General features: G+C 42.5%; 1 protein-coding gene across 4 annotated transcripts in view; it reads right to left on the bottom strand.

Annotated features, from left to right (window-relative positions):
* Nucleotides 1–3,145: 3,145 nt before the first annotated feature.
* The window catches only part of LOC123510026 (acetylcholine receptor subunit alpha-like), a 240,940-nt gene continuing 218,914 nt past the window's right edge, over nt 3,146–25,171 (bottom strand). For 2 of the 4 annotated variants that reach the window (XM_045264731.1, XM_045264732.1), the window contains exons 6-15: nt 22,305–22,485; nt 18,656–18,771; nt 17,938–18,106; nt 15,061–15,197; nt 14,464–14,610; nt 13,406–13,417; nt 11,708–11,824; nt 11,303–11,401; nt 9,880–10,099; nt 3,146–9,448 (exon numbers count right to left, since the gene is read on the bottom strand). In XM_045264731.1, the coding sequence (XP_045120666.1) occupies nt 9,236–9,448; nt 9,880–10,099; nt 11,303–11,401; nt 11,708–11,824; nt 13,406–13,417; nt 14,464–14,610; nt 15,061–15,197; nt 17,938–18,106; nt 18,656–18,771; nt 22,305–22,485 (1,411 nt within the window). In that variant the 3' untranslated portion in view covers nt 3,146–9,235. The remainder of the gene's footprint in view (nt 9,449–9,879; nt 10,100–11,302; nt 11,402–11,707; nt 11,825–13,405; nt 13,418–14,463; nt 14,611–15,060; nt 15,198–17,937; nt 18,107–18,655; nt 18,772–22,304; nt 22,486–25,171) is intronic. The other 2 variants (XM_045264735.1, XM_045264733.1) reach the window with 2 other exon arrangements.

The raw sequence follows: 25,171 nt of genomic DNA, 5'->3' as shown, positions 1-25,171 counted from the left end.
AGTGTTCTCTCCGATGCTACAGCTTTAAATGACGGTGTCCCACAGGGAAGTATTCTTAGTGTTACGCTATTCGCAGTTGCAATAAATGGTGTTATAGATACTCTACCGGATGGCATTCACAGTTCTTTATATGTGGACGACTTGTGCATCTCTTTTGCTGCTTCTAGGATGTCACTGATTGAGCGCAAGCTCCAACTGGCGATCAATAGGGTGTCCAGTTGGGCCAACATGAACGGTTTTCGATTCTCCACCTCGAAGACCGTAGCCATGCATTTTGTCGCAACCGTGGTGTCCATCCAGACCCGGATTTATACCTCGCCAATAGACGCCTCTCATGCGTGGAGGCGACTCGATATCTTGGCCTTTTATTTGACAACCGTCTCACCTGGGTTCCCCATTTTCGCTCTCTTAAGGCGTCTTGTCGGCAGGCACTATCCCTTCTTCGGGTTTTAAGTCACACCTCTTGGGGTGCGGACAGGGACACGTTGCTGTTGCTTCACCGTACACTCATACTTCCGAAGCTGGAATACGGCTGTGAGATCTACTCATCCGCAACAGATGCACGACTACGCTCGCTTGACCCCGTGCATCATGCTGGGGTCCGCTTGGCTACGGGTGCATTTCGGACATCTCCAATACCTAGCCTTCTAGTGGATGCTGGTTTCTGGCCGCTCGACCTCCGGCGCCAGTCTTCGATGCTCCGGTGTTGGTTTCGCACCCACCGTCTGCCTGATTTTGTCCCGTGTGTCAATGTTGCGGGACTCGCGCTCGCAGGCGTATGTCACTCGACCGAGTCTCCCTAAACCTTTTGGCCTACGTGTTGCAAATCTCATGGCAGAGTTATCTATCGACCCCACTCCTGTGTACTCTTTCCGTCTCCCGCGAGTTGGTTATTGGCAGCTTCCTGTTATCTCATTATGCCCTGCCATGGATGGCAAGAAGGATTTTTGCCAGCTCTGTCCCACACACGGTTTTTAGAACACTTTTTTATGCATTCTGATGATATCCCTGTTTTTACTGATGGCTCCAAATCCGACTCAGGCGTTGGATTTAGTGTGGTTTTCCTCTTTTATCGGTCTGGCAGCCTTCCTTCAGTGGCGTCCGTTTTACTGCGGAGCTGTCTGCCATAGTCCTAGCTTTACAAATAATTTTTACTCTACCGGTTTCGTCTTTTACAATTTTTAGTGACTGTCGCAGTGCTCTTACTTCTCTCTCTTGCACTATATCCTTTAACCCTTTGGTTTTATCAGCCCTGGAGTGGCTATACCTTCTTACACAACGAGGATATCGTGTTGGGTTCTGTTGGGTTCCTGGTCACGTTGGTGTTCCAGGAATGAACATGCAGATCGCCTCGCTAAACAGGCAGCAAGTCGCGCTCCATCTCCTGCGTCTGTTCCGTTTCGAGATGTCTTTCCTCTAATTCGTGAGGCAGTTGCAGCAATCTGGCAGAGGAGATGGCTAACGGGGGTCGCAACCTCGAAAATGGGAGAGATCACTATTTCCTCTATCCCTCACTGGACATACACCCATGTTCGAGATCGACGTTTACAGACTTTATTGGCGCGACTGCGTATAGGTCACACGTACCTTACACAGAGGTACCTGTTGACCAGGGACCCTCAACCTTACTGTGATGACTGCCTGGTGCCGCTTACCGTGCGGCACCTATTGGTAGAGTGCCCTAGTTTGATAGAGTTACGACACCGCTACCTCTACCGCTGTCGCGGTAGAGATAGCGGTGTCTATTATATCTCAAAGGTCCTTGGACCAAAGTGTCTGGCCCAAGGCCATGACGTTTTAGATTTTGGGAGAAGCTGGCCTTCTCCCAAAGCTGTGATTTTATTTAATTTTAATATATGTATTTTAATGTTTTATGTATATTATTGTAGCTTTTTGTTTTAATTACCATTAATTTTATCGTTTTCACTTGTTTTAGCTATTTTATGCATTTTATTTAAGTTTATTATATGTATTTTTAATGTTTTATTGAATTTTATTGTAGTTTTAGTTTTTTTGTTACCTTTGATTTTATCTTTTTTAATTTCTTTTAGTTTTTATAAACTATATTGTAGTAAGTAAAATATCGTAGCGGCGCCATATGACCGTTGATGTTGCGGCGCCTAAAATTAAAATCCATCCATCCATCCTTGGCATTTCCTGGTGTTTTCCACCAGAAACTGTAAAGTCTAATGATAGGAGAGAGAAATGGGGAAATGGAGTGTGTGAAGGATTGTAGTAGTAGTACCAGCAACAGCATTATTATAATTTTGTGTGTGTGTGTGCGTGCGCGCGCCTAAGGAAGAGGCCATCATCATTCCGCGGTGTCTTGTTAGAACTAAGTAGTGTATTGAGGCGGCCTAGATGTAGTCAGTAGGTTCTGGGTGATATTGGCAGCCAGCGTCTGTCACTGTCAGGCCGGTGGTGGTGTTCTTGCCCCGGACAGACCTTCTCACCGTGTATGGCGCACTTACCATTCACACACTGTTAACCTTTAAACTGTGGATGATATTTCTGCTACACGCTTTATACTGATCTTTTATTTTATGTAAGAAGGTAAAGCTATCCAAGGACAGCGTAAAGAGCGAAAAAAAGGCCCACGTAGTTGTTAGTTCCCTTATAAGGCTTATATGATCTTTTATATGGAATCTATGCTTTCACACATCCTTCCCTTTGTCACATAACTGGCCTCATGTTGCACGCCATGCAGTCTTTTCTCTTTAACCTCCGTTGATAACTTCATACAGGCACCAGTTTGGATTATTGTTTGCTTGTTTGTGGCCTTGTGACCTTGTTACTGCAGAAAAGGCAAATGAATATATTTTTTAATTGATTTACATGTTTTCCAATATTATAACAGGTGTTTGTGAAGATATCCGATATTTTGATAGTTAATATGTCACCCATAAGCTATATTTTATAGTGGTGTTTAGCACAGACATGGGGCTGAGTGGTGTAGTTGGTTAAGGTGGCTTGTGTTCAAATCCTTGCCAAACCTAGTTGCCTGGTAGGAGATGTAGCGTTCTCCTGTTAACCCATAGCGGTCCCATATGATGTAAGCTGTTGGCACCTAATGGAATCTTTTCCACTTGTCACTCAGTGTTTAAAACTAACATGAGGTAAGGAATTTAAATAACCACATGAAAAAAAATGGGATAGTTTCTTTAATTAACAATATTCACAAGACATCTAGAAATTTCAACATATTAGATAAAGCAATAAAAATTACACTCGTATTGGTAGTGAGAGCAGTGGTGGGCATGATGGGGGAACCCTTCACGCCAGGCCCAGCAGGGAGCCTCACACGCCTCTGCCTTGCCCGTGCTCCTCCAGCATTGCTGCAAACACACTGTGCCAAGCAGAGTATTCAGGGGCTGGGTGGGGTTGGCCTGCTGACACCACTTGATTCTCAGTAAAATACTTCATTATTTAAACAAAACATCGAAATCTTCGATGGTCCCTCATGCCAAACCTTAATCTTATGAAACTGATGGTGAACAAAAGTTTTATTGTCAGCTTATAAAACTTTAACCTTGCATTATATACTTTATAATATGATAACAGCAGGAAATTACAGTAGCAAAAAAGTAATGTAAGAACAGTGTAAGAACATGAAAAAGATAAAATGATCTGACGTACAGCAGTAATGATACAATATGAGGAAAAATAAACTTTGTTACAGATACACTAAGAGCTGCCGGTAGCAATTCAAGACCCGCAGGAGTGACCTCGGCTGCAGCACCTGCCCGGACACATCCCGGCCGGCAGCCTGGCGCCGCATCCTGGGCAGCAGGGCAGTGCTGCAGGCTGAGGGTGATTGTTGTGGTGCTGCCTCACCAGGTGCTGGTTCTGAGTGGAAATGCAAGGTCAGGTGTAGAGCTTTCACTTTCCGTGGGAAAAATGCTTCATCAGACTTGCAGTTTTCTTTTTATCATCAAAATTGCACTTTATTCTTTCTAGAATTGCACATTTTTATGAAAATTACACATATCATCAGAATTGCACATTTCATCAGAATTACACCTTGTTTTCATCAGTCATACATTTTCCTTTTCAAACAAAATTTGAAATGTTTTTCAATATTTTGAAATTTGAGGTCATTGCTTGGTGCCACAAGATCAAAGTGAATGTGAGTGAGTGAGTGAGTGTATGAAGGTCTTGCTGAATGTGCTTAAGTCTTCTTCAGGCAGGACAGGACAGGACAGGACTTGCTTTAAAGATTTCACATTGTTGAGCTTCTAACATTGCACTCTTCATGAAGTGCATGTTGACCTGCATGTATCTGTTAATGTCACTACTTGTCAAACAAAACTTTACATTTTTTGTGCTTCTTAGTAATGTCAAATAGAAAGTTAGTTAATTCATGTATTTCCATCTTCCTATGACTTCTTTTAAGAGAGAGGTGTCATGACATTTGTCCCTGGCTTTTGGATGACTTTTTTAACTTTTTAAGGGACCTGCAGTTCCAGTAGGCTTTTTTTTTTTCTAACATTTTGTTGCCCTTGACAGCCTTCCCTCTTGTATATAAAAAATATAGAAAAAATCATCAATTGACAATTTTGCTTTTATAAGTTCTTTATGGATGGCTTTTGTATCAAATTTAAGAATTTTCCATCTCTAACTTGAAACATCTTGTTATATTTCATCTTTGTGCTCAGGAATTCTATACAGAAGGCTACTATATTAATTGTATTAATTACTCAATTCAGCCAGATTTATTCAAAAATATTTTCTACATCCCATTTTGTATATAAGTATAGAGTGAATTTAATCTGTGTGACAGTGTTTGCCTCTCAATCTGCCCTGCAGTGTGTGGCTGACATAGGTGTGAGGCAGGACAGGCAGGTTATGAGTATACAAAGGACGGGAAGGTACAAGTACAGGGTTGCTGAAGCTTTGGTGAAGCAGTGAATTGGATTGGGGATTGGTGAGTGGGGTTAGGTTCGTCACTGTCCACCCTGTGAGGGTTGTCGTGGCCCATTTGTTGTACGTACGTGTTGTGTCAGCCACCGTATGAGGCGTGATGGGCACACTGCTGGCTGCCGTCACTCTTTTCTTTGTCAAGGTTTGGATCAATTGTTACACTAGAGGGCATTTTCATGCCTTCTTTCCTAGGTAAAATTACCAATATAACATGAGTCTGACCTACCCTGATACAAAGTTACAAATACTATATTATTGAAAAATAGCTAAATCTTGCAGCCTTTGCTACAGTGTGGTAGTAATACCTGACAAAAAGCTTAAATAGGAATATATCAAATCCAAAGAATTGTTCATGGAGGACAGGACCTATGTACATAAAATACAAGTGACCATTGCACCAAGCCATCCTGACAGCCAGACCGGTGTGAGGAGCGCCAGTCACTCCCCGACACTAATGACCGCTTCCTTCAGACCAACGCTACATGACGCTTGCCTCAGAGAAAATCATGAAATAAGTCGGTGTTTCCCCATTGTGGTGTGCGGTGTGCACTGAGTGTCACCAGTGTAGGTGTTAGCTGGCCACTGCCTCTTGGAGAGCTCCAGTGACAGCTTTGAGTATCTGTGGCCAGACAGTGTATGTAGCTGTGAGGCGGCAGCAGCTGCACTAACACTATGTACAGCGTCAGGTTAAAGCAGCCTGCATCAGTGTTAATTTGTGCTATTTCTGAGGCAACAGTTACAACAACAAACTGAGTATTATGCTGGAAGTCCTCATAGTAATACCTCTTTCTTCTCCAAACTTTTCTTATTCCTGCATTACCTCATTTTGTTGACATTTAATGATCTGTGTGTTGCTTAAATTGTTGCCTCGCTCAACAAAGTCTCCGTCTGCCAAGCCGAGTGCCACACCTCCTGCCAGCCAGCAAGGGTTGCAGAGACAAGGTTTCTATGCACGTGAGGATTGTGTGTATGTGCTGGCATCCATTGCCCAGCAAATCTGGCTCACACATTGCTGTGGGAAGCAGCTTGAAGGGAAGAAAAGTTGAGGTATGTCTGTGGAACCATCGTCACTACATGTAGCTGGTGAGTGCCAGACACACACTGGTGCAGTGAGGTGTTCACCCACTGACACGTCCCACACTTCACTGCTAAAGGAGGACTAGACAATTGTTTTCTTTTTGGTTTCTATTTTTCATGGTACACAAGTTGTAATTTGCATTTCTGCTAATGCACGGTCACTATCTTACATGGCTTCCTACATGCAACACTGAAACATGCATTTTGATTTGACTTCCTTACAAAATTTTTAGGTCTGTGATTCTTTGAGCAACTGTCTTGGATTTGACTCTGACTAACTCCTACATGAGGCGATCAACTAGGAAGTGATTACATTATCTCGAGACGGCAGACCACCCGGCAAAACTATACAGGCATCGCCACACACTGTGTGTGTGTAATTCACCTCGGTCGTCTGCATGTGTGTGTGTGTGTGTGTGTGTGTGTGTGTGTGTGTGTGTGTGTGTGTGTGTGTGTGCGCACGTGTGCATGTGCGTGCGTGTGTGCGTGTATGTGTGTGCATGCGCACTCATGAACCATTACTTGTCTTAACAAGTGTCATGTCCACTGCAGCAGCAGCAGCAGCAACATTAGGAGTAGCACCAGTCCGGCCTGATTAATGGATACACTAAACTTCAGACTTTGCTACAACAACAGTGATCACAGTGTGTTTGGAATGCTCAGGAGTAGTGAAACTTTGGTACAATCTAATATGTCTATGTAACATACAACCTCTCCTACTTTGTTTTAGTGTTAGTAATTGTGTTGTGTGTGATGACTGACATACTTGTTTGGGCTGAAGGAAATTCAAGTGGCAGATGTGTAGCAAATGATTATAATGAATTATGTCAATCATTAATTAAGTGTAGTTTTATGAAGATCATATTCATCTAAGAGACTTGTTTGAAAACTTATTTGACTTCCAACTTTGTAACAAAACCTTCTCATAGTCTAACAGTGATTTGTTACAAGAAGGCAGAGGGAAAGATGCAAGATAATTTTCAGAGTGAAGAAAGGCAGAATGTCAGACTGTGGCTGAATGTCCTTGTGTGGTGGCTGATGGCCGTGACTGGTAAGCAGCATTGTGTCTGGAGCTTGGTAACTGATTTAGTTAATTATAGCTGCTGCTGCTAATACTCAAAGTGCAAGAGAATCTTCTACTTCTTTGTTATTACTGCCACAGGTCATGTCTTTGTGATTGCTTTGGGCATTTTTCATAAAAATATTCTTGTCATAGGAAAGTCAAGAAGAGAAAAACTGAAATGATTGTACTGTTGTAATGACACTGTGGGGCAGCAGAGGCTGGAATGATGCAAGTGTTTGTATAGAGAAGGTTGCCAAAACAATGATGTAGAATGGTGAAAGAAGTCTGGCCTGACCCTTGTCTCCTGTTGATCAACCTCCTCACAGCTGTGAGCTTCTCAACCTCTGCAGCCACAAGCTACAGGCAGTCACACGCCACACCACGCCACAGTCTGTCATGTCCGTCATGTTGCACACACTTGCTGTGCTGTGTTGTGTTTGTAGTAAGGAGAAAACAATGAGGCTGCAGGCTTCAGCAGGGTTGGATTTAATGTCCAAGGTAACAGGATGCATTTAAGAAAAGTATGTAATTATGTACACCAATATGTCTCTCAAAAGACCAATCATTAATCTTTTTTTGGGAGTTGATTTCGTGAAAATCTTCTTTGCATGAAGCATTGTATTGGTAGGCCACTAAGTGCGACCTGCTGTCCCTTGACTCACACACTCCTCTCAGATAGCATTCCAAACTAAGTTCTATGCAAATTACATAATTGTTCTCTGTAATAAATACATTATACAATTAAGTAACAATATTTGCACTTTGTCTGCAAAGCACTTAATTTTAACTACAGATGATTGCAATTTATTGTACTTTTCCCCAGATGTAATATTTGTCCGTTGAAAGCCAGTCCCGTAAACCTAACATACACAACCATGGGTGAGTGATGCCATGATGCCTTGGCATGGGAGTGATGCCTCCCTGCCCATCAGGCAGAGCAAGACAGGGTGGCAGGGGAGGGTGTGACCCCTCAGGGTGACACTGATTCACTGGAGGACACACAGTAGCTGAGGGTGAGGAGACAGGCTGGCAGTATGGAGGGGTGTCGTGTCGGATCTTCTGTGAGTGTGGTGCAGATGGCTGGCAACCACATGACACCGAGTTGTGTTGCTGATATGGCAACATACAACAGTCTTTGGCATTTCCAACCAGCACAATGATGTCTGACTGGCGACCAACTTGTGTGGCAAACTGGTGCACCAGACACAAGCTGCAGCCCTTATGACTCACTGACTTGTGGTCCCTGGGGACACTACAGTGGCTTGCTGGCAGACCTTATACCATGTATATAAATATAAAATTGATATATGCATATCTATGCCTACACCAAAGTTTTTTTTCTATAAATATAATGCATACTTTCATAGAAAATGTGGACCATCTTCTACATTATGAGCACACCGGCTCACTGCTAAGACCAAGAGTTGTGGGACCGTCGAGCCAGTGGCATGGCATGCCACACCAGCATCACTGTCCTTCAGGCAGTATTTGTGCACTCAGGATTTCACTTACTGGTATGCAAACTCATTAGCAGCTCTATGAATAAATCATGCCTGCATATATGCACTTTCACTCACACATGCACACTAAACTCATTTAAATAAATCGGATACAAAAGCTGTAAATACTTTCTTATATATTTGCACAAGTTTTCACAAACATGACTTTTCTCAGTTCTGGTGACTCAGTCTATTTTTTTGCACGGCTGACAAGTTTTCTGCATTTCCACACTATCTGTCACTGTCTTTGAGCAACTTTACAACCAGTTATAAGGAAACTACTGTACCATCACCAGCACTCCCTCAAGAAGTCCTTCAATGGTTGAGCTTGAAGACCACTGTGGCCAAGACGCAACTCTACTGTTCATGCAAGAACACAAGCCTGAGCTTTAGTGATCACTGATGACCCAAACAACTGTGGGGAGCAGTGATTCAGCCTCTCCTGGCATTTCTCTCTCTCCTGTGCCACACACTCCCAGACACTGTCAGTGACTGGCTGGGTTGCTCCCATCTTCAGGCATCAAGCAGGCCAGCTTTGTCACTGTGCTGGAGTCAAATGGTTGAAGCTCGTTGGGTCTGATGGCTTGGGGTGTGCGGTGCTGGAGAGTTCATGGAGAGAGTTGGGTGTGAGTTGGAAGGTGGTGGTGTTGGTGTCGGTGGAGAACGGTAGGTGGACTCAGGTCACGTTGGCAGGGTTGGGGGTGTTCTTGGTGCCGTGGTCACCGGCCGCCACAATCTCGGAGTAAAGGATGTCGATGGGGATGCGGTCGTCGTACAGGGTGGGTGCCTGCAGGATGATGCCAGCTGTGCCTAGCAACACTGCCAGCGTAAAGATCCACAGGAACAGGCGGTCAAGCACCATGGCCACGTATTTCCAGTCCTCTTTGACCTGGCGGGAGGAATACTAGGTTTATTGACTCTGTCATTGGTCCTTAAACTTCCATGCTGATACAAGCCTAAATTCAAAACTATTGTTAAAATAAAAAATCTTTAAACTGTTTAGTCTTAAAACAATACTATTGATACTTTAGAGTTCTCTAAACTTTATAGAATTTAGAGAATGTATGATAAAAGTACATTTGGTTTGTGGTGGCACGGAAAAACAAAACTCACTAACACCTTATCATAATAACATTCATTCCTTTCCCAGCACACCTCTTCCCTACTCCCAGCCAGATTGTCAAAAACCACAGCCACTAAATAGTTTATTTCTATTATGTCAACCTTACTAATGCACTACATTTCATCCCTCTTATTTGAACTAATTTGGCTGATTCTTCCATTTCTTGGGAATAGCATGCAAGTCTGACAGCACCTCACCTTGCAGGACTCCTCCTCCCGCCGAGTATGCTCTGCGATGAACTTGACACCCTCAAAGGCCTTCATCACCTCGGGGCAGTACTGTGTGCTGCCATTGTCTGTGGTGCCCCGGCCTGGTGACCCCACATTGCCGTTAAGCCCCACACCGAGGTCGTCCGCCAGCACTGCGGGCCCATGGATTTTGCAGCCGCCATTGATGCCCAGAGCCTCGATGTCACGGCTGGGAAGGCAGGTGAGTTAGGAGGAAGCAGTGCAGTATTGATAGTTCATCTCTGCTCAGTGGAAGGAAAGAAAATCTTAATGTTAGAGGCACATTCATCAATAGAAAGAAAGCATGGTATCAAAAATGTAATTCTTTTCTCTTTTGGTTTTCAATATGAACTGACCTACAACCATTGTCTTTTCAGATCTGTGTGGCTCTCCTGTGCTGGATTCAGAAGACACTCCTCCTGTTACTGCTAAGAGCTAAGGAGACTCGACTTGCTGCTCTGGGAACCCAAGCTGCTACTTCTACTACCACCCACCCTAACTGTATCCTAACTAGAGTTCCTAAGAGTAACCAAGTGTGTCAGACTTTGTAGACTTGCAGTGTTGTGAGTAGTAACAAGCATCCCAGTGTACTAAGAGTTCTAGGACTCCCCACCACATACATAATAAAAAAAAAAAAAAAAAAAAAAAAAAAAATGGTGTGAAAGGATCTTTAATCTGGAGAGTCTTTGAAGTATCCTAAAGGTGCAAAGGATATTTAAAGTTAAATAAACTTTAAAGAATTTTTTTTGGGTGGGAAAAGATCTAATTGTTCTCTGGAGAGTCTTCTGAGTCTTAAAAGTATGGTAAAGGTGCAAAGAAGAGTCCAGTTGTCTCCGGAGAGTCTTTGAAGTATTGTAAAGGAACAGTCTTTACAGTATCGTAAAGAGTCCAGTTGTCTCAGGAGAGTCTTATAGTAAAGGTCAATTGTTCTCCGGAGAGTCTCTAGATATAATAGATATGTATATATAATAAAGGTACTGAAAATGGAAAGTGTTTAAAACCCACAGCCCTAACACACAATGCTGTCCCCCCTCTCCACAACTCCCTCTGCATGCTGGTAGACATACAATGCTGGCCCCCCCTCACCATGCTGATCTTTTTGTCTAGATGGTATCAGTGGTCCCAGGGGTTTACAGATAAGATTGCAGCTGAAGTCAGACAAATACATTCACTATCTGCAACAGTATACACTTAGTGTTGAGGAGAGAAACACCCAGGGCCACTCTGACACCATCTAATAAACAAACAGTAGTCAAAAACTAGATACATGAATATAAAAAGAATTTACTGAATTTGTTCATGAAAGATTGAGAGATTGTCTTGCAACTTTATGTATGTAAATTATGAATCACTGATTGACCACTGTCCACGGGTGAGAGACACATTTGGCAACCTTGGGGAGTACTCGCTGTGTGGAGAGCGCGGTCTGCTGCCGGCCATGTCCATGTAGATGAGTCCCTCCCGGATGGCGTCCCTCAGCTCCTGCTGGCTTCTGCAAGACACACAAACAATATGCCACACCACTCGGGGAACAACTGGTTACATGCTAACACAAAACACAACTGTAATGTGTTTTATCGTTTCTAAAAGAATGCATAAATTTTAGTAAATTTGATTCATTAATAAAAAGTGTATAGAATATAAAATGAAATTTTCATGCTAGTTTTTCACGACTTACCAAAGATGGAAACATATGTGGCAGAAAGATAGCAACTTTTCTGCCATGGTGATGGGTTGTCTGTGGAGGTGAACAGGCCACCACAGGGAACACTAACACACAGGTCTAAATCAAACTGACCTGAAGGAGTTTTCTCGTGAATCCTGGAAGGACTCGGAGGAGTAGTAGTTGCAGGCATCCCTCATGTCCCCGCCATTGCAGGAACGAAGCATGCCGGCCTTGGTCTTGGCGAAGAGGCTGCGGGGCGGGAGGGAAAGAAGTGGTCAGGACGGCCTCTCATCACCCGCCATACAAATGTCAACAATACTTTAGCTTGATGATATGGTCAGATTTATCATTTAAGGCACAGTAATCAGTGAGCTTAAACCAAAAATGTGAGTTTGCAAAATATTTAGTAACTAAAAACTTGAAAAAAGGAATGTAGTATTATTTAGTTATGTTTTGGCAAATTAGGCATGTACTTCAGTATATTCAACTTTATATAACTGATTTGTCATTGTGGAGAGGGAGGAAAAAGCTGAATAGAAAACAAGACAACACCCACACCACCTCAAGACTGATTCACGGAGGGCAAATGTTTTAACTTGTTCATTATTTATGTCAACTAACTATTGAGACTAAAAGACTTGTTTTAGTTAAGGGAGGGAGAGAAAAAGTGTTCCTTTTCAGTCTCACAAGACAAATAACTTTGTGAACGGCAAAACTTGAGAGTTTTGAGAGACAGAACCCAGGTAGGAGGAAGGCGGGGTGTGAGGGGAGCTGGGTGGCATTCCCAGTTCAAGTCACAGGTCAAGAGCTGCTGTGGGGGTCACAGCGTGGGGAGTGGTGGCCTGAAGCCTTGCTTGGGTCATTGTGGGTCACAGTGTGGTCACGTCATCAGTGTGGCTTTGTAAAGAGAAGCGCTGTTGCTGTGTCACTGATGAGGAATGGTGAGGTGGCATGCTGTGGTGGGTCTGAGCAGCGATTAAGAACAGGAGCACAGAGGCAAGGAAGAGACGGCCCGAGTGACTCCACCTCAAGATGACTGTTGAGGGCACCAGGTGGAGGCACAAGGCATGCACTGAGGGAAGCCAGTCATGTTGGAGGAAGAAAAATTGTGCAGACTCATTGAAAAAAGTGCATATCTTATGAGGCCATATCAAGAAGACATATGTGGTAATAATGATAATAACAAGGCATGCAGGGCCACATAAGGAACCCTTGAAACGGACACGGTGAGGAGGTGGCATACCGACAACATTCTTTGATGTTAAAGAGAGCGTTTTCATGATGGGTCCTAAAGAACGAAAGTCATGTTATTAGGGGGACTTGATCCAATCAATGGCATTAGTCTTAAAATTACACACTTGACATGACTCAAACTAACACTCTTCCTTTACCAGAGCACTTCTCTTTCTTTTTTCCTTTAAGAGTGGGGCAAAGTGTGATATATCTACATGTGGTCTTTGCTTTATGAGAGGGACAAAGTGTATTCTTAACAAATCTACTGTACATTTCTACATGTGGTTGTATAGACAAGTGTAGTGGACTTCTGCTACTCTGATTGGAGGGGCTGGAGGCATGGCAGGACTGAGGGGGACACAAGGCGACCAGAACCTGATCAAAACACAGAGGTACACTGAACTCAGCACCCAGGACCTAAACAGCCAGACTAAAGTACACAGTGAAGTCAGCAACCTAATTAAGTGGTCCTGCTTTCTGCCATCCCTCTTGTCTAATATATGTCACCTCAGCTCCCTACAGCCCTGCCCACCTGACACAGCCTCACCAGCCCTGACTCCTGTAGAAGGCATGCACGTGAGGGTCCCCAGATACTACCTTCTGAGGGTGCTGCACGCCGGCCGGGAGTAGGTGGTGGGAAGGCGGGTGGGGAGGGAAAACACACAAAAAATGAGACTACACCACTACACTTATATGAAAGCTTAAGTGTTGCTGTTATTAAAAGAGAGAAAATAATAAGGAATTATATATTTATTAAAAAAGTGGATTAGATAAGTGGAGATCATCAACAGCTGGACAGATGATTCAAGATTTTAATATTCACTGAAGTTATTTTTTCTTCACATGAATGAGGTATGTTATTTAAAGCACTGGTTATGGTGGCAGTGGAGAGAAAGGCAGGAGTGGAAAGGCCATGAAGAGCCGTGTGGTGCTGGGGACATGGACAGGAGGCCGGGACTCTGACACTCAGGTGGGAGAAGCAAGCACAGAACACAGGTGGATTGAGAATAATTATATATAACAGCACATGGAAAAAAAAAGGAAGAAAAAAATGAGTGACTTAGAAATTGCTTTACATCCATTGAAAAGGTATATTAAAAGTTTAATTTACATAGATACATTGAAATACACACATTCACACCCATCCATTCACACTCACACTCTGAACTTTGCTCTGAAACACTTCTGCACCACACCTACACTACTTCCAAAGGCTCCAGACTTAAAGCTAGACAGGGCTTTTAAAGGAATATGTTTGACTCCAGTGACAGATTAACAAGATTTCTACATTATTAACCCCTTCAGTACTGAGACACATTTTTACCTTGACTTTTCTGAACATGGTTAGACAAATTTATTTAGCTTAGTGTCTATAGAGGTCAGAAGAGTAATGATCAGTTTTTACTATTATAACCACAGCGTATGTTTCTGAAGCTGTTTAAAATAACCAAATAGTAACCAGAGTGAATTTGAAAACGCGTCATGGTGCTAAGGAGATTAACAGGAGAAACTCTTGAAAACCCAGCTAATCATCTCTGTGGCCTTGGAAAGAAGTCATGGTGCAAGCAAGGCGTTTCAGAATAGTAATCTTGCAGTAAGTTTCAATCAGTCGACCTGTCAATCTCTCTTTCTCTCTCACTCGCTCTCTCTCTCACCGGTGTCGATCCATCTGGTACTGAGGGCGCCGCATGACCAGCAGGCGTGGCAGGATGTGGATGAAAACCCTCCGGACCCACGGCGCCATCGAGTGGGTCTGCGGCGAGCGGAAGTGCACGTTGAGGACCACCACCGTCACACATATGCTGGAAACAGAGAGGAGAGGAGGTAATGGCCATGGCGAGGGCAGAAACGTAAGATACCACTGTCAAACATACTGAAGAGAGAGAGAGAGAGAGAGAGAGAGAGAGAGAGAATGGCTATAGCACGAACAGAAACATTAGAATACCACCGTCGCACGTACGTTGCAGAGAGAGAGAGAGAGAGAGAGAGAGAGAGAGAGAGAGAGAGAGAATGGCTATAGCACGAACAGAAACATTAGAATACCACCGTCGCACGTACGTTGCAGAGAGAGAGAGAGAGAGAGAGAGAGAGAGAGAGAGATCGCCATAACAGCTATAGGAACATTAGAATGGTACAAATAAGGCAATTAAACATTCATTACAGCGATTTGATAGGAAAACCATATGGAAAATGAGTCATGAAAAAAGAAGAAATAACTCACCAAGCAGGGCAACACACGGACACCCACTCACCTTAACGTGTCTAATATCATAGTAAATAACACGAATTTCCCGAGTAGCGGCACCACCAAGGACGTCGGCGGAATAATCTCAGCTAACAGCAAGAAGAACACGGTGAGGGAGAGGAGGATGCTGATGGACAGACTCACCTGGAGGGAAAGAACGGGAATGAGTCGATATGAAAGAACGCGAAAAGCAAAATAACAGCAAAGATTATCCCCTTCAATACTGGGACGCATTTTTACCTTGAGATTTGTGTACGATTAGACCATGTATTGACACTAAGAAAAGTGTATGGAGGTCAGATGATTAATGGCTACAGTTTTCACTATTGCAATCCCCCACATGAGTTTCTGAAGCTGTATAAAAACACCAAATAGTAAGCAGAATGAATATGGAAACGCGTCATGGTGCTGAAGGGGTTAAAGGAAACACCATGCAACACTGAGAAACAGCTGGGGGAGAGAGGAGAGGGAGGGAGCAGGGAGGAGGGAGGAGGGAGAAGGGAGAAGCTAGAGGGAGAGAGAGGTACGATAACACAAAGGAAAGAAAGGAAATAAAGTAGATAAATAAAAAAAGGAAGAAGGAAACTGTAAATGTAAGGAAAATAAAATAAGAGAGAGAGAGAGAGAGAGAGAGAGAGAGAGAGAGAGAGAGAGAGAGAGTAGGTAAAGAGGAGAAACAAACATGGCGTCTCTCCATCACAACATCCCTCCATCCTATCCTCCACTTCACAATCTCATGTTTCCTCCAGTTCCTCCACAGGTGTTTCCAGGTACCTGTAATTACCTCTAGAAGTCCAAGGATTTGTCTCCACTCCTCCAGACGCCTCCATTTTTTCCGTCAGCCCCACACAAGACCCGGCCTGGCTGCTCCGGTCCCCACACGCTCTTCGTCTGTCCGTGTGTCTGGCTAGCGGAGGTTCATTCGAGGCTTCACTGGTTCACTTGAAGCACCAAACGACTCGGTGAAGCATTTTTTATCTTTTTAATGCGAAGATATCTAGTTTTATTCTTTATATCGGTTTACGTATTCATTATTCCTATCTTTCTATGGCTGGTATTCTGAAACGCTTTGCTCTCTCACCACGACTATCTTCAAAGGCCACAGAAATATTAGCTGGCTTCTCAAAAGTAATTCTCCTGTTAGTACTGCAGAAATCTTGTTAATCTGGCAGCTCAATCGTAAAAAATATCCTTCGGAGTCTGTAAACCTTCATTTGAGTCTTCAGAAAGTAGTGGTGGTGTAACATTTAGTATTTTGCAATTTGACTATACAATCTGCAACAAGCTTCTTTAACTTTTTCAGTACCATAACACATTTCCGTATTCATTCTGCTTACTATTTGGTGATTTCATACAGCTTCAGAAACTCTTGTGGGGATTAAAATAGCGGAGACTGGCCATTAATTTTCTGACATCTATAGACACTTCCCATTGCCATTAAAAGGATCTAATCGTATACAAATCTCAAGGTAAAAATGTGTCCCAGTATTGAAGGGGCAACAACTAACAATTCATTTCTCGGTTAGTAAAAGAATGCGATGATTTATTCGAGCATACTGTGAAACCTTCGCGCCAAGATGTCAAATTTTACTTTTAACATCGGCTGGAAATTTAAGTTAGCGGTTTTTTTTTTTTTTTGTGATGGAATAAACAATGCAGGTGTAGTTTATATATTCTATTCTAACTTCTCTCTAACAACACGGGGGTTGGAAATTGCCTGGTGTCGTTCGCAGTTTAATGGTCGTTTGGCGCGGATGAAGGAGTCGTTTGGTAGTTAATCCCGTTTTCCTTCCGTTTCCTTTGTATATGGAATGGGTTACGTGAAGATTGCACGACCATGAACAGCACAGACTCGCCGTGCCGCCACCTCACTCACAGCTTCGCGGCGAGGGGATGTGGTGAGCGGCGGGAGTCAAGTCATTCTAGTATTACTTAATAACTTTAGAGGGTTAATTAATAATTGTTAGGTTGTTTAAATTGCCAATGTCGTTCAGTATTTGGTAGTGTAATCAAAACTAATGTCTACCTCTACTATGTCATTTACTGCTACTACTACCACTACTATTATAACTTCAGTATTTAGTTGTGTAGTCAAAACTAGTGTATACTTCCACGATATCAGTTACTACTATTACAGCAACAACTACTTTTACTACTAACACACACACAACTTTGAAACTATTTAAACCAGTAACATGACATAATATTATTTTCTTTCTAACTAATACATATTTTAGCATCATTTCTATCCTTCTGCTTCTCCTCTTTCTTTTTTTCCTCCTTTTCCCGAACCTCTGAAAATTCTAGTGCATGCCTTCCCTCTCCTCCTCCTACGCCACCACCGCCACCACCATCCACTCCATTTGGCTCCAACCATCTTCAGTATAAAAGATGAAGACGATGGAAAAAAAAAAGGAAAAGAAAAATCCAAGGCAGCAATCAGCTTAAATCCTCACCTTGCGGAACACTCAATGGATTTTTTTCCCTTATTATTATTACTTTATCTTTTTATTTCTATGCTCCAAGCCACACGCTCCTCCTTCACCTACTCCTACTCCTCCTCCTCCTCCTCATCTTCCTCCTTTTCAAGCCCAACGCGAGAGCCAGGCAAGGCTTCAAAAGAGTTTTGGTTGGTAGTAATACGCCGAGTCAGGCATTAAACTACTACTACTACTACTACTACTACTAAACCACCACCACCACCACGACAACAACAATCACTACTACTACTACCACCTCCACCACCACCACACTTCATCCTTCTCTTCCTGCAATTTTGAATGAGACTTTTAACCTCAGCGGAGCCTTTTGTTTATCTCTTTGTCGCTCTTAGCCAGTGCTTTAGATAATACCACCACCACCACCGCCGCCAGGATTCTCTTACCTTCTCGCCGGAGTCAGAGGGGAGGTAAAAGACGAGCACTGTGAGGAAAGAGATGCCCATGCAGGGGATGATGAGGTTGACGGTGTAGAAGAGCGTCTTGCGTCTCATGGTGATGTTGAAGGTGATGTCCAGGTAAGGCTCGTTGCAACACGTGTAGTACTTCTCGTTCCTACAGAAGGCGAAGATGAAGATGACGGTGAATTTCAAGAGGATAATAGGAAGATGAAAAAGTGTTGGTTGATACGACAAGATGGTGAAAATGAAGAGGTTAAAGGTGATAATTCGAAGATAATGATGGGAGAGGAAACATAAATGGTGATGAAACTGAAGGGTGAATAAAACGAAGGTTAAGTAAAAAAGTGATGATGAAAATGTCAATCACTGAAACAAAAATGAAAGTGATGAATAGATTAAGGCTTAAAGCGAAGAGAAATGCGAAGACGAAGGTAAAAAAAAAAAAAAAAAAAAAAAGATAGTGAAGACTGAAGACTGCAAGAAAAGAGAACCCGGAAGAGAAGGACTGAGGGAGGAGGAAAATACGAAATGCAGGAGGTTAATAAGATAAAAGAATGAAAAAAAAAATAAGATTGATTAAGACGCTGCAGTGAAGGAAAAAAAAAAAACGAGGAAGAAGGATGAGGAGGATGAGAAGATGGATGAGAAGAAGAAGGAGGAGGAGGAGGAGGAGGAGGAGGAGGAGGAGGAGGAGAGGACCCACCTGATGGCCGGCACCGCAAGAATGTCCCACTCCACAGAGGTGTAAAACTCGGTCAGATCAACACCAATCTCCACCACGGGGTTGTCCTTCTTCTCGTCTATGTGTCGAAGGTCTACCTGCAACACGACGACACCTTAAGCACACACACACACACACACACACACACACACACACACACACACACACACACACACACACACACACAGGTACCTCGTCACTTTAACAAACACATTTTCACAATCTTTTAATCTTGCAGTGCTTAATAAAATTACCTCTACTCTCAATTTATCATTTTTCTCTCTATTACACACATTCTCCCCGTCAAGTGTACAGTCTATTCCTAAGCCTCTCCTTTGCTTACGTGTTTAAATCCTCATTATTTTTTACCTCACAGTTCCCAATTCTAAAAGATTTTAAACACTACTGTAGTTAAGCTGTAATTTAGCCCTTAAAACGACACGAGCTCTTTTTCAAATCTTTCACACACACACACACACACACACACACACACACGCTGGTCTCAGGCCTATCCGAAGATCGGAAATAATGAGCTCTGAGCTCTTTCCGTAGGATAACGTCTGGCTGTCTCGTCAGAGACTGCAGCAGATCAAACAGTGAAACACACACACACACACACACACACACACACACACACACACACACACACACACACACATTCTTATCTATCTTTTCCTACAGTCACCTTACCATTTTCTTATCTTCATTTCTTATTTATCTATTCCTACAGTTACACACATTTTTATTTATTTATTTATTTTCTTTACGTTATGGCCTATAGCGCCTGTAGACATACTAGAAGAGTATATGTGGGAAGCGTTGTTCAGCTTCCGCTCATTAGCGGCGCAGGCAATTTTATTTATAGTGGTACCCATATTAGAGCCCATATCACCATCCAAGTGCATCTCTAGTGTAACCACTTAGAACCTGGGTATCATGGTGACATGTAGGTAACTTTAAACCACTCGACAAATGTCATAGCTTCAAAGTGGTATGTGGTGGGATTCGAACCTACACGTGGACGTCTTAAAGGAGTCTATGCACCCCGCTCACTCCCTGATCCACTACGTACGTACTTCCCCACATGAACACAATCTTCACAACACTTTACCTCGACAAGTTTACTACAACGATGTGCTCACCACTACGCCAGGAAGGACTGTTTGTGTGACTGGGCAGCACCTCGTATTCTCAAACACTTTTGTTCTTCACCTTCACTACTTCAAAAGGCTTTATCTAAATCTACACAAGTTTTTAAGGTGTTTTTTACGTTTCTAGAGGCAGATTGACATGCTTTCTGCATAATTAAATGTTAAAACAGTCTTGAAAAGCCCGCCTATCATCTCTATAGCATTGGAAAATAGTCGTAGTGAGAGAGCAAACCATTTTTAAGTCGTTTTTATGGTTCTAGAGGCAGTGACAAGATTTCTACATTATCAACTGAGGAAACATTTTTGAACACCTCGTTAATCATCTTTATAACCTTGGAAAAAAAAAGACATGGTGAGAGCAAAGCATTTTGAGATGTTTTTACTGTTTTAGAGAGAGTGACATGGTTTCTTGCATTATTAACTGGAGAAATCTGAAAACCCCGCTAATCATCTCTGCAGCCTTGGAAAATAGTCGTGGTGAGAGAGCAAAGGGTTTCTGAACACGAACCTTGAGTGGCGGGAGGGAAGTGTCATTACTCAGTCAGGTGTTGCGTGTGTAGTGTGTGGCTAATGGAGTGTGGCTATTATGGCTCCTTCATCGGGAGGTTTAGGTGTAATATGGCTTGTTTTAGGAGTGGTTACCTGTGTTGTTTCATCACTTAATGCTCCGAGGTGAGGCTTTATTTGCTTCACTGTGTCACTTATTTTTGTATTTTTTTTTTCGTCTCGTTCCCCCCCTTTTTTTTTTCTTACTGATTATCTGGTCTGTTTGTATCTTTTTTCCTTCGTTCACTTGTTTACCTTCTCATTACCTGATTGTTTATGTTGGGGAATTTTACTTCGTTGTTTTATTTTGCTTCATGTCTTTTTTTTTTATTTCGTCTAGTTAACTGGTTTTGCTGATTATCTGGTTTGTTTATGAGTTTATTTTGTATCTTTTCCTTTCGTTCACTTGTTTTACTTGTTTACCTCCTCATTACCTGATTGTTTATGTTGGGAAGCTTTTATTTCGTTGTTTCATTTTGCTTCGTTTTTTTTTTTTCGTTTCATTTACTTGTTTACTCTCTAATTATCCAGGTGTTTGTTACTCGTCAGCCTGTAATTACTGCTCACCTGGACTTTAAACTTTCATCTACCTTTTTTATGCACGAAGTCTAGTTAAACACGTGGATGTTGTCTTTTTTTTCCACTATTTCTACGCCTTTTGTTCATCCTTGGTTCATTTTCTCATTCAGACATCCTTCTTCCATATATTCCTTACTAATTTCTAGCCTCGCCTGCTTCTAATCACCGCTAGTACTCATCTGGAATCCTCTGTCTTTATTTTCTTGCCTTCTATTCTTATTCGCCTCTTATTTATCTCTTTATACATTCGCCTTTATTATTTCCTTACTTTTGTCTCTTATTTACGTCTTATTAATCTTCCTACACTCACCTTACCACTTCTTATCCTTTGTCTCTTATTTACTCCTTATCTATCTCTTCCTACAGTCTTATCATTTTTTTATCTTCGTCTCTTGTCTATCTCTACAGTGACCTTACTATTTTCTAATCTTACCTACCTTTAATCTCACCTGTTGCCTCTTGTGCACCTCTTCATCACCCCTTCTTTTGTTCCATTTTTACCTTACTAACCCTAACGTCACCTTCCTTTAAGCACCACCACCACCACCACCACCACCAGTAATGGGTCGCCCCTGCACAAAAAGGTCAATGTTACTACGAGAGCAATCCATAACAACAACAACGCCAACACCAATATCTTTTTGGGATCCTTTGTTCTTTTCTTCTTCTATTGTTCACGTCTTTACCAGTTTCTTTAGTTAGCTTTCTAATATCTTTATGTGGACAGTTCGTAACCTTACCTGCCTGTAACTACACCACCACCACCACCACCACCACCACTACTACTACTCTAGAATACTTGTCCTTTTCTTCTTATTCACGTCTTTTACTAGTTTCTTTAGTTAGCTTTTTCGTATCTTTATGTAAACAGTTCGTTAAGCTTATATGCCTGTGACTACCACCACCACCACCACCACTACCACTGCTACTCTAGAATCTATGTCCTTTATTCTTAATATTCACGTATTTATCAGATCCTATAGTCACCTTTCCCGTATTTTCATCACAGTTTATAACTTTATCTGCTCCTAACCACCACCACCGCTACTCTAGAACCCTTTGCCCTTCCTTATCCTTCTTGTTCATGTCTTCTTCAGTTTCCATAGCCACCTTTCTTGTATCACTTTAACCTCCTCTGTACCATGACGCGTTTTCGTATCCATTCTGCTTACTAATTGGTGATTTCATGCAGCTACAGAAACTTATGTGGGGGATTAAAATAGTGAAGACACTGACTATTAACTTTCTCACAATTCATAACGTAAATAAAATGGTCTAATCGTCCCCAAAACTCATGATGAAAAAGCGTCCTAGTACTGAAAGCGTCAACCACCACCACCACCACCACGACTCACCTGGAATCCATCATAGGTCCAAGAGCCAAACTTCATAACACAGGTTTGCTCATCGAAGGGGAAAAACTCCACGTCAATCTCACACGAAGACTTGTAGATGGCTGGGGGCTTCCACTCCACCAGGCCATCGTAATGTAGGGTCGCCTTCGTGGACAGCGTCACCTCGAAGTTACCATCAGCACTGTGAAGAGGCAGAGGGAGTTACTTGAAGCAGAGAGAGAGAGAGAGAGAGAGAGAGAGAGAGAGAGAGAGAGAGAATATGACATGGGTTAGAAGAGAAATAACGCAGCTTTAATTACACGAGAGAGAGAGAGAGAGAGAGAGAGAGGTACTAGTTCATTACTCCGCGACGCCCATGAAGACTCCGCGAGACAAAGTAGTGCGTGTTTACAAAAGGCAAGGTCACAAACAAACGAACGAACAAACAATCAAACAACTATAGTGTAACGTAAATAAGAAAGAAAAAAAAAAGTAAGAGCAAAATAAAGTAAGATGAAGAAATTTAACTTAGAAAAAAAGGACTGTATTGTAAAGTTAGAAGGAAAGGCAAAGCTAGGTATGGTAAGGTAAGGTAAGGAAAGGTAAAGCAAGGTAAGGCAGGGCAGGGCAAAGCAAGGTAAGATAAGGTAAGGCACAGCAATGGAAGGCAAGGCAAGGCAAGGCAAGGCAGGGCAAGACAAGGCAAGGCAGGACAAGGCAAGGCAAGGCAGGACAAGGCAAGGCAAGGCAAGGCAGGACAAGGCAGGGCAAGACAAGGCAAGGCAAGGCAAGGCAAGGCAAGGCAAGGCAAGGCAAGGCAAGGCAAGGCAAGGCAGGGCAAGGCAAGGCAGGGCAAGGCAAGGCAGGGCAAGGCAAGCAGTCACAAGCATTATCAGCAGTTGGTGTGGGTGGACGGAAGGACGAGGCTGAGTTACAGTGTAAATGGAGATGGGGAAAGTGTGGTAATGGCCTGACAGAGAGAGAGAGAGAGAGAGAGAGAGAGAGAGAGAGAGAGAGAGAGAGAGAGAGCGAACACATGGAAAGAATCTGAGAGGAGAAAAGAAAAGAAGGGAAAGAAAAGAGACGATGAAGAAACGAGAAAAAAAAATAAAGAGAAAGAGAGAAGAGAGATGATGCAATGTAGGAGAGGAAAAAGTGAGAGAAGAGGGAGAGAAGGGAGAGAGTAAGGGGAGAGTAAGAGGAGAGTAAGAGTGTGTCCTAGCGGCTCGTGGAAGAGGTTTTAAAGAGGTTAGGTTAGACTGACTCAATTGCTCTCTTCTTCCTCTTCTTCCTCCTCCTTGTCCTCCTCTTTTCATCTTTTTCTTCCACCTCGTTTTCTTCTTAAGTCATCTCCTCCTCTTCTTCCTCCCCCTCCCACTCTTGTGTTCCTCTTGTACCTCCTCCTCTTCCTCTTACACCTCCTTTTCTTTTTTTCATCTTTCCGCTCCTTATTTTCTTCTTATACCACCACCTCCTCTTCCTCCCCTCCTCCTCCTCCTCCTCTTCTTCTTCCTCCTCCTCCTTCGTCTTTCTCTTACACCTTCTTCTCCTCCTTTTCTCATCTTTACTTTCATCACGTATTTATCTTCTTATCTTTCATTTTCTCATTTTCTTCTTACTCTTCTTTTCTTTCCCTTTTTCTTTCTATCTTTATATTCTCTTCTCTTCTTGTCCCTATCTTTCGTCTTTCTCTTCTATTTCTCTTCGTCCTTCTGTTAATTTTTTTTTTATTCTAAATTCGAGTGTTTTCTTCCTTTTTCTCTTCTATTTTTTCTTCTCTTGGTATTTCCTCTCTTTATCTATTTCCTCTTCTTCTTTCCCCTTCTTTCTATTCATTATTCTTATTCTTATTGTAGTTTTTTTTCTATTTTCTCTCCTTCGTTCTATGTTTTTCTTGCCTTTTCCTCTTCTTTTTCCTCTTATTTCTTCATTTTCTTCATCTTCTTCCTTCTTCTCTTCTACCTCCTTTTCCTCATTCTGTGATTTTCTCTTTCCTTTCTCAATCTTGTGGTGTCAGTCAGTGGTCTCTCTCTCTCTCTCTCTCTCTCTCTCTCTCTCTCTCTCTCTCTCTCTCTCTCTCTCTCTCTCTCTCTCTCTCTCTCTCTCTCTCTCTCTCTCTCTCTCTCTCTCTATGAAAAGTTTATTAAGCTTTTCTGCTACTGAGGAACTGAGAATTTTTGAGAAGAAAAGAGGAGGAGGAGGAGGAGGAGGAGGAGGAGGAGGAGGAGGAGGAGGAGGAGGAGGAGGAGGAGGAGGAGGAGGAGGAGGAGAAACATAATCATAAAAACAATGAAAATAGTAGTGAGAACAACAACAATATTAAAAAAGAAAGAAAGGAGAAAGAGAAAGAGGAAGAGGAGGGGAAAGAGGAGGAGGAGGAGGAGGAGGAGGAGGAGGAGGAGGAGGAGGAGGAGGAGGAGGAGGAGGAAGAGGAAGAGGAAGAAGAGGAAGAGGACTGCAATAACCCGGAGAGACACAGTTTGCTTTCTTTCTTTTCCTTCCCCTAAAGTAATTAATTTTCTTAGTTTTTCCTTTTCTCTCTCTCTCTCTCTCTCTCTCTCTCTCTCTCTCTCTCTCTCTCTCTTGGAAGGCAACTTTGTACTTTATTTCTTTCCTCTTCTCTTCAAGAATTACCATTTTATTATCCTCTTTATTTGTTTTCTTTCTTTCTTTCTTTTTCTTTCTTTATTTCTTGTTGTTGTTGTTGTTACTTCTTTTTCTTTTCTTCTCTTTCTCAAGTCTTAAATTGTTCTACTTTATCTTTCTCTCTTTGTTCTTCTTTTTCCTCTTCTTTTAAAGTTTTCTGTTTTTTTCCTCCTTCTCCTTCTCCTTCTCTTCTTCCTTCTCCTTCTCCTCCTCGTATTTCTCCTTCTCTTCCTCGTTTTCCT

This window comes from Portunus trituberculatus, chromosome 28 (assembly GCF_017591435.1).
Source record: "Portunus trituberculatus isolate SZX2019 chromosome 28, ASM1759143v1, whole genome shotgun sequence".
NCBI lineage: Eukaryota > Metazoa > Arthropoda > Malacostraca > Decapoda > Portunidae > Portunus > Portunus trituberculatus.
This window is presented reverse-complemented; position numbering and strand designations above follow the sequence as displayed.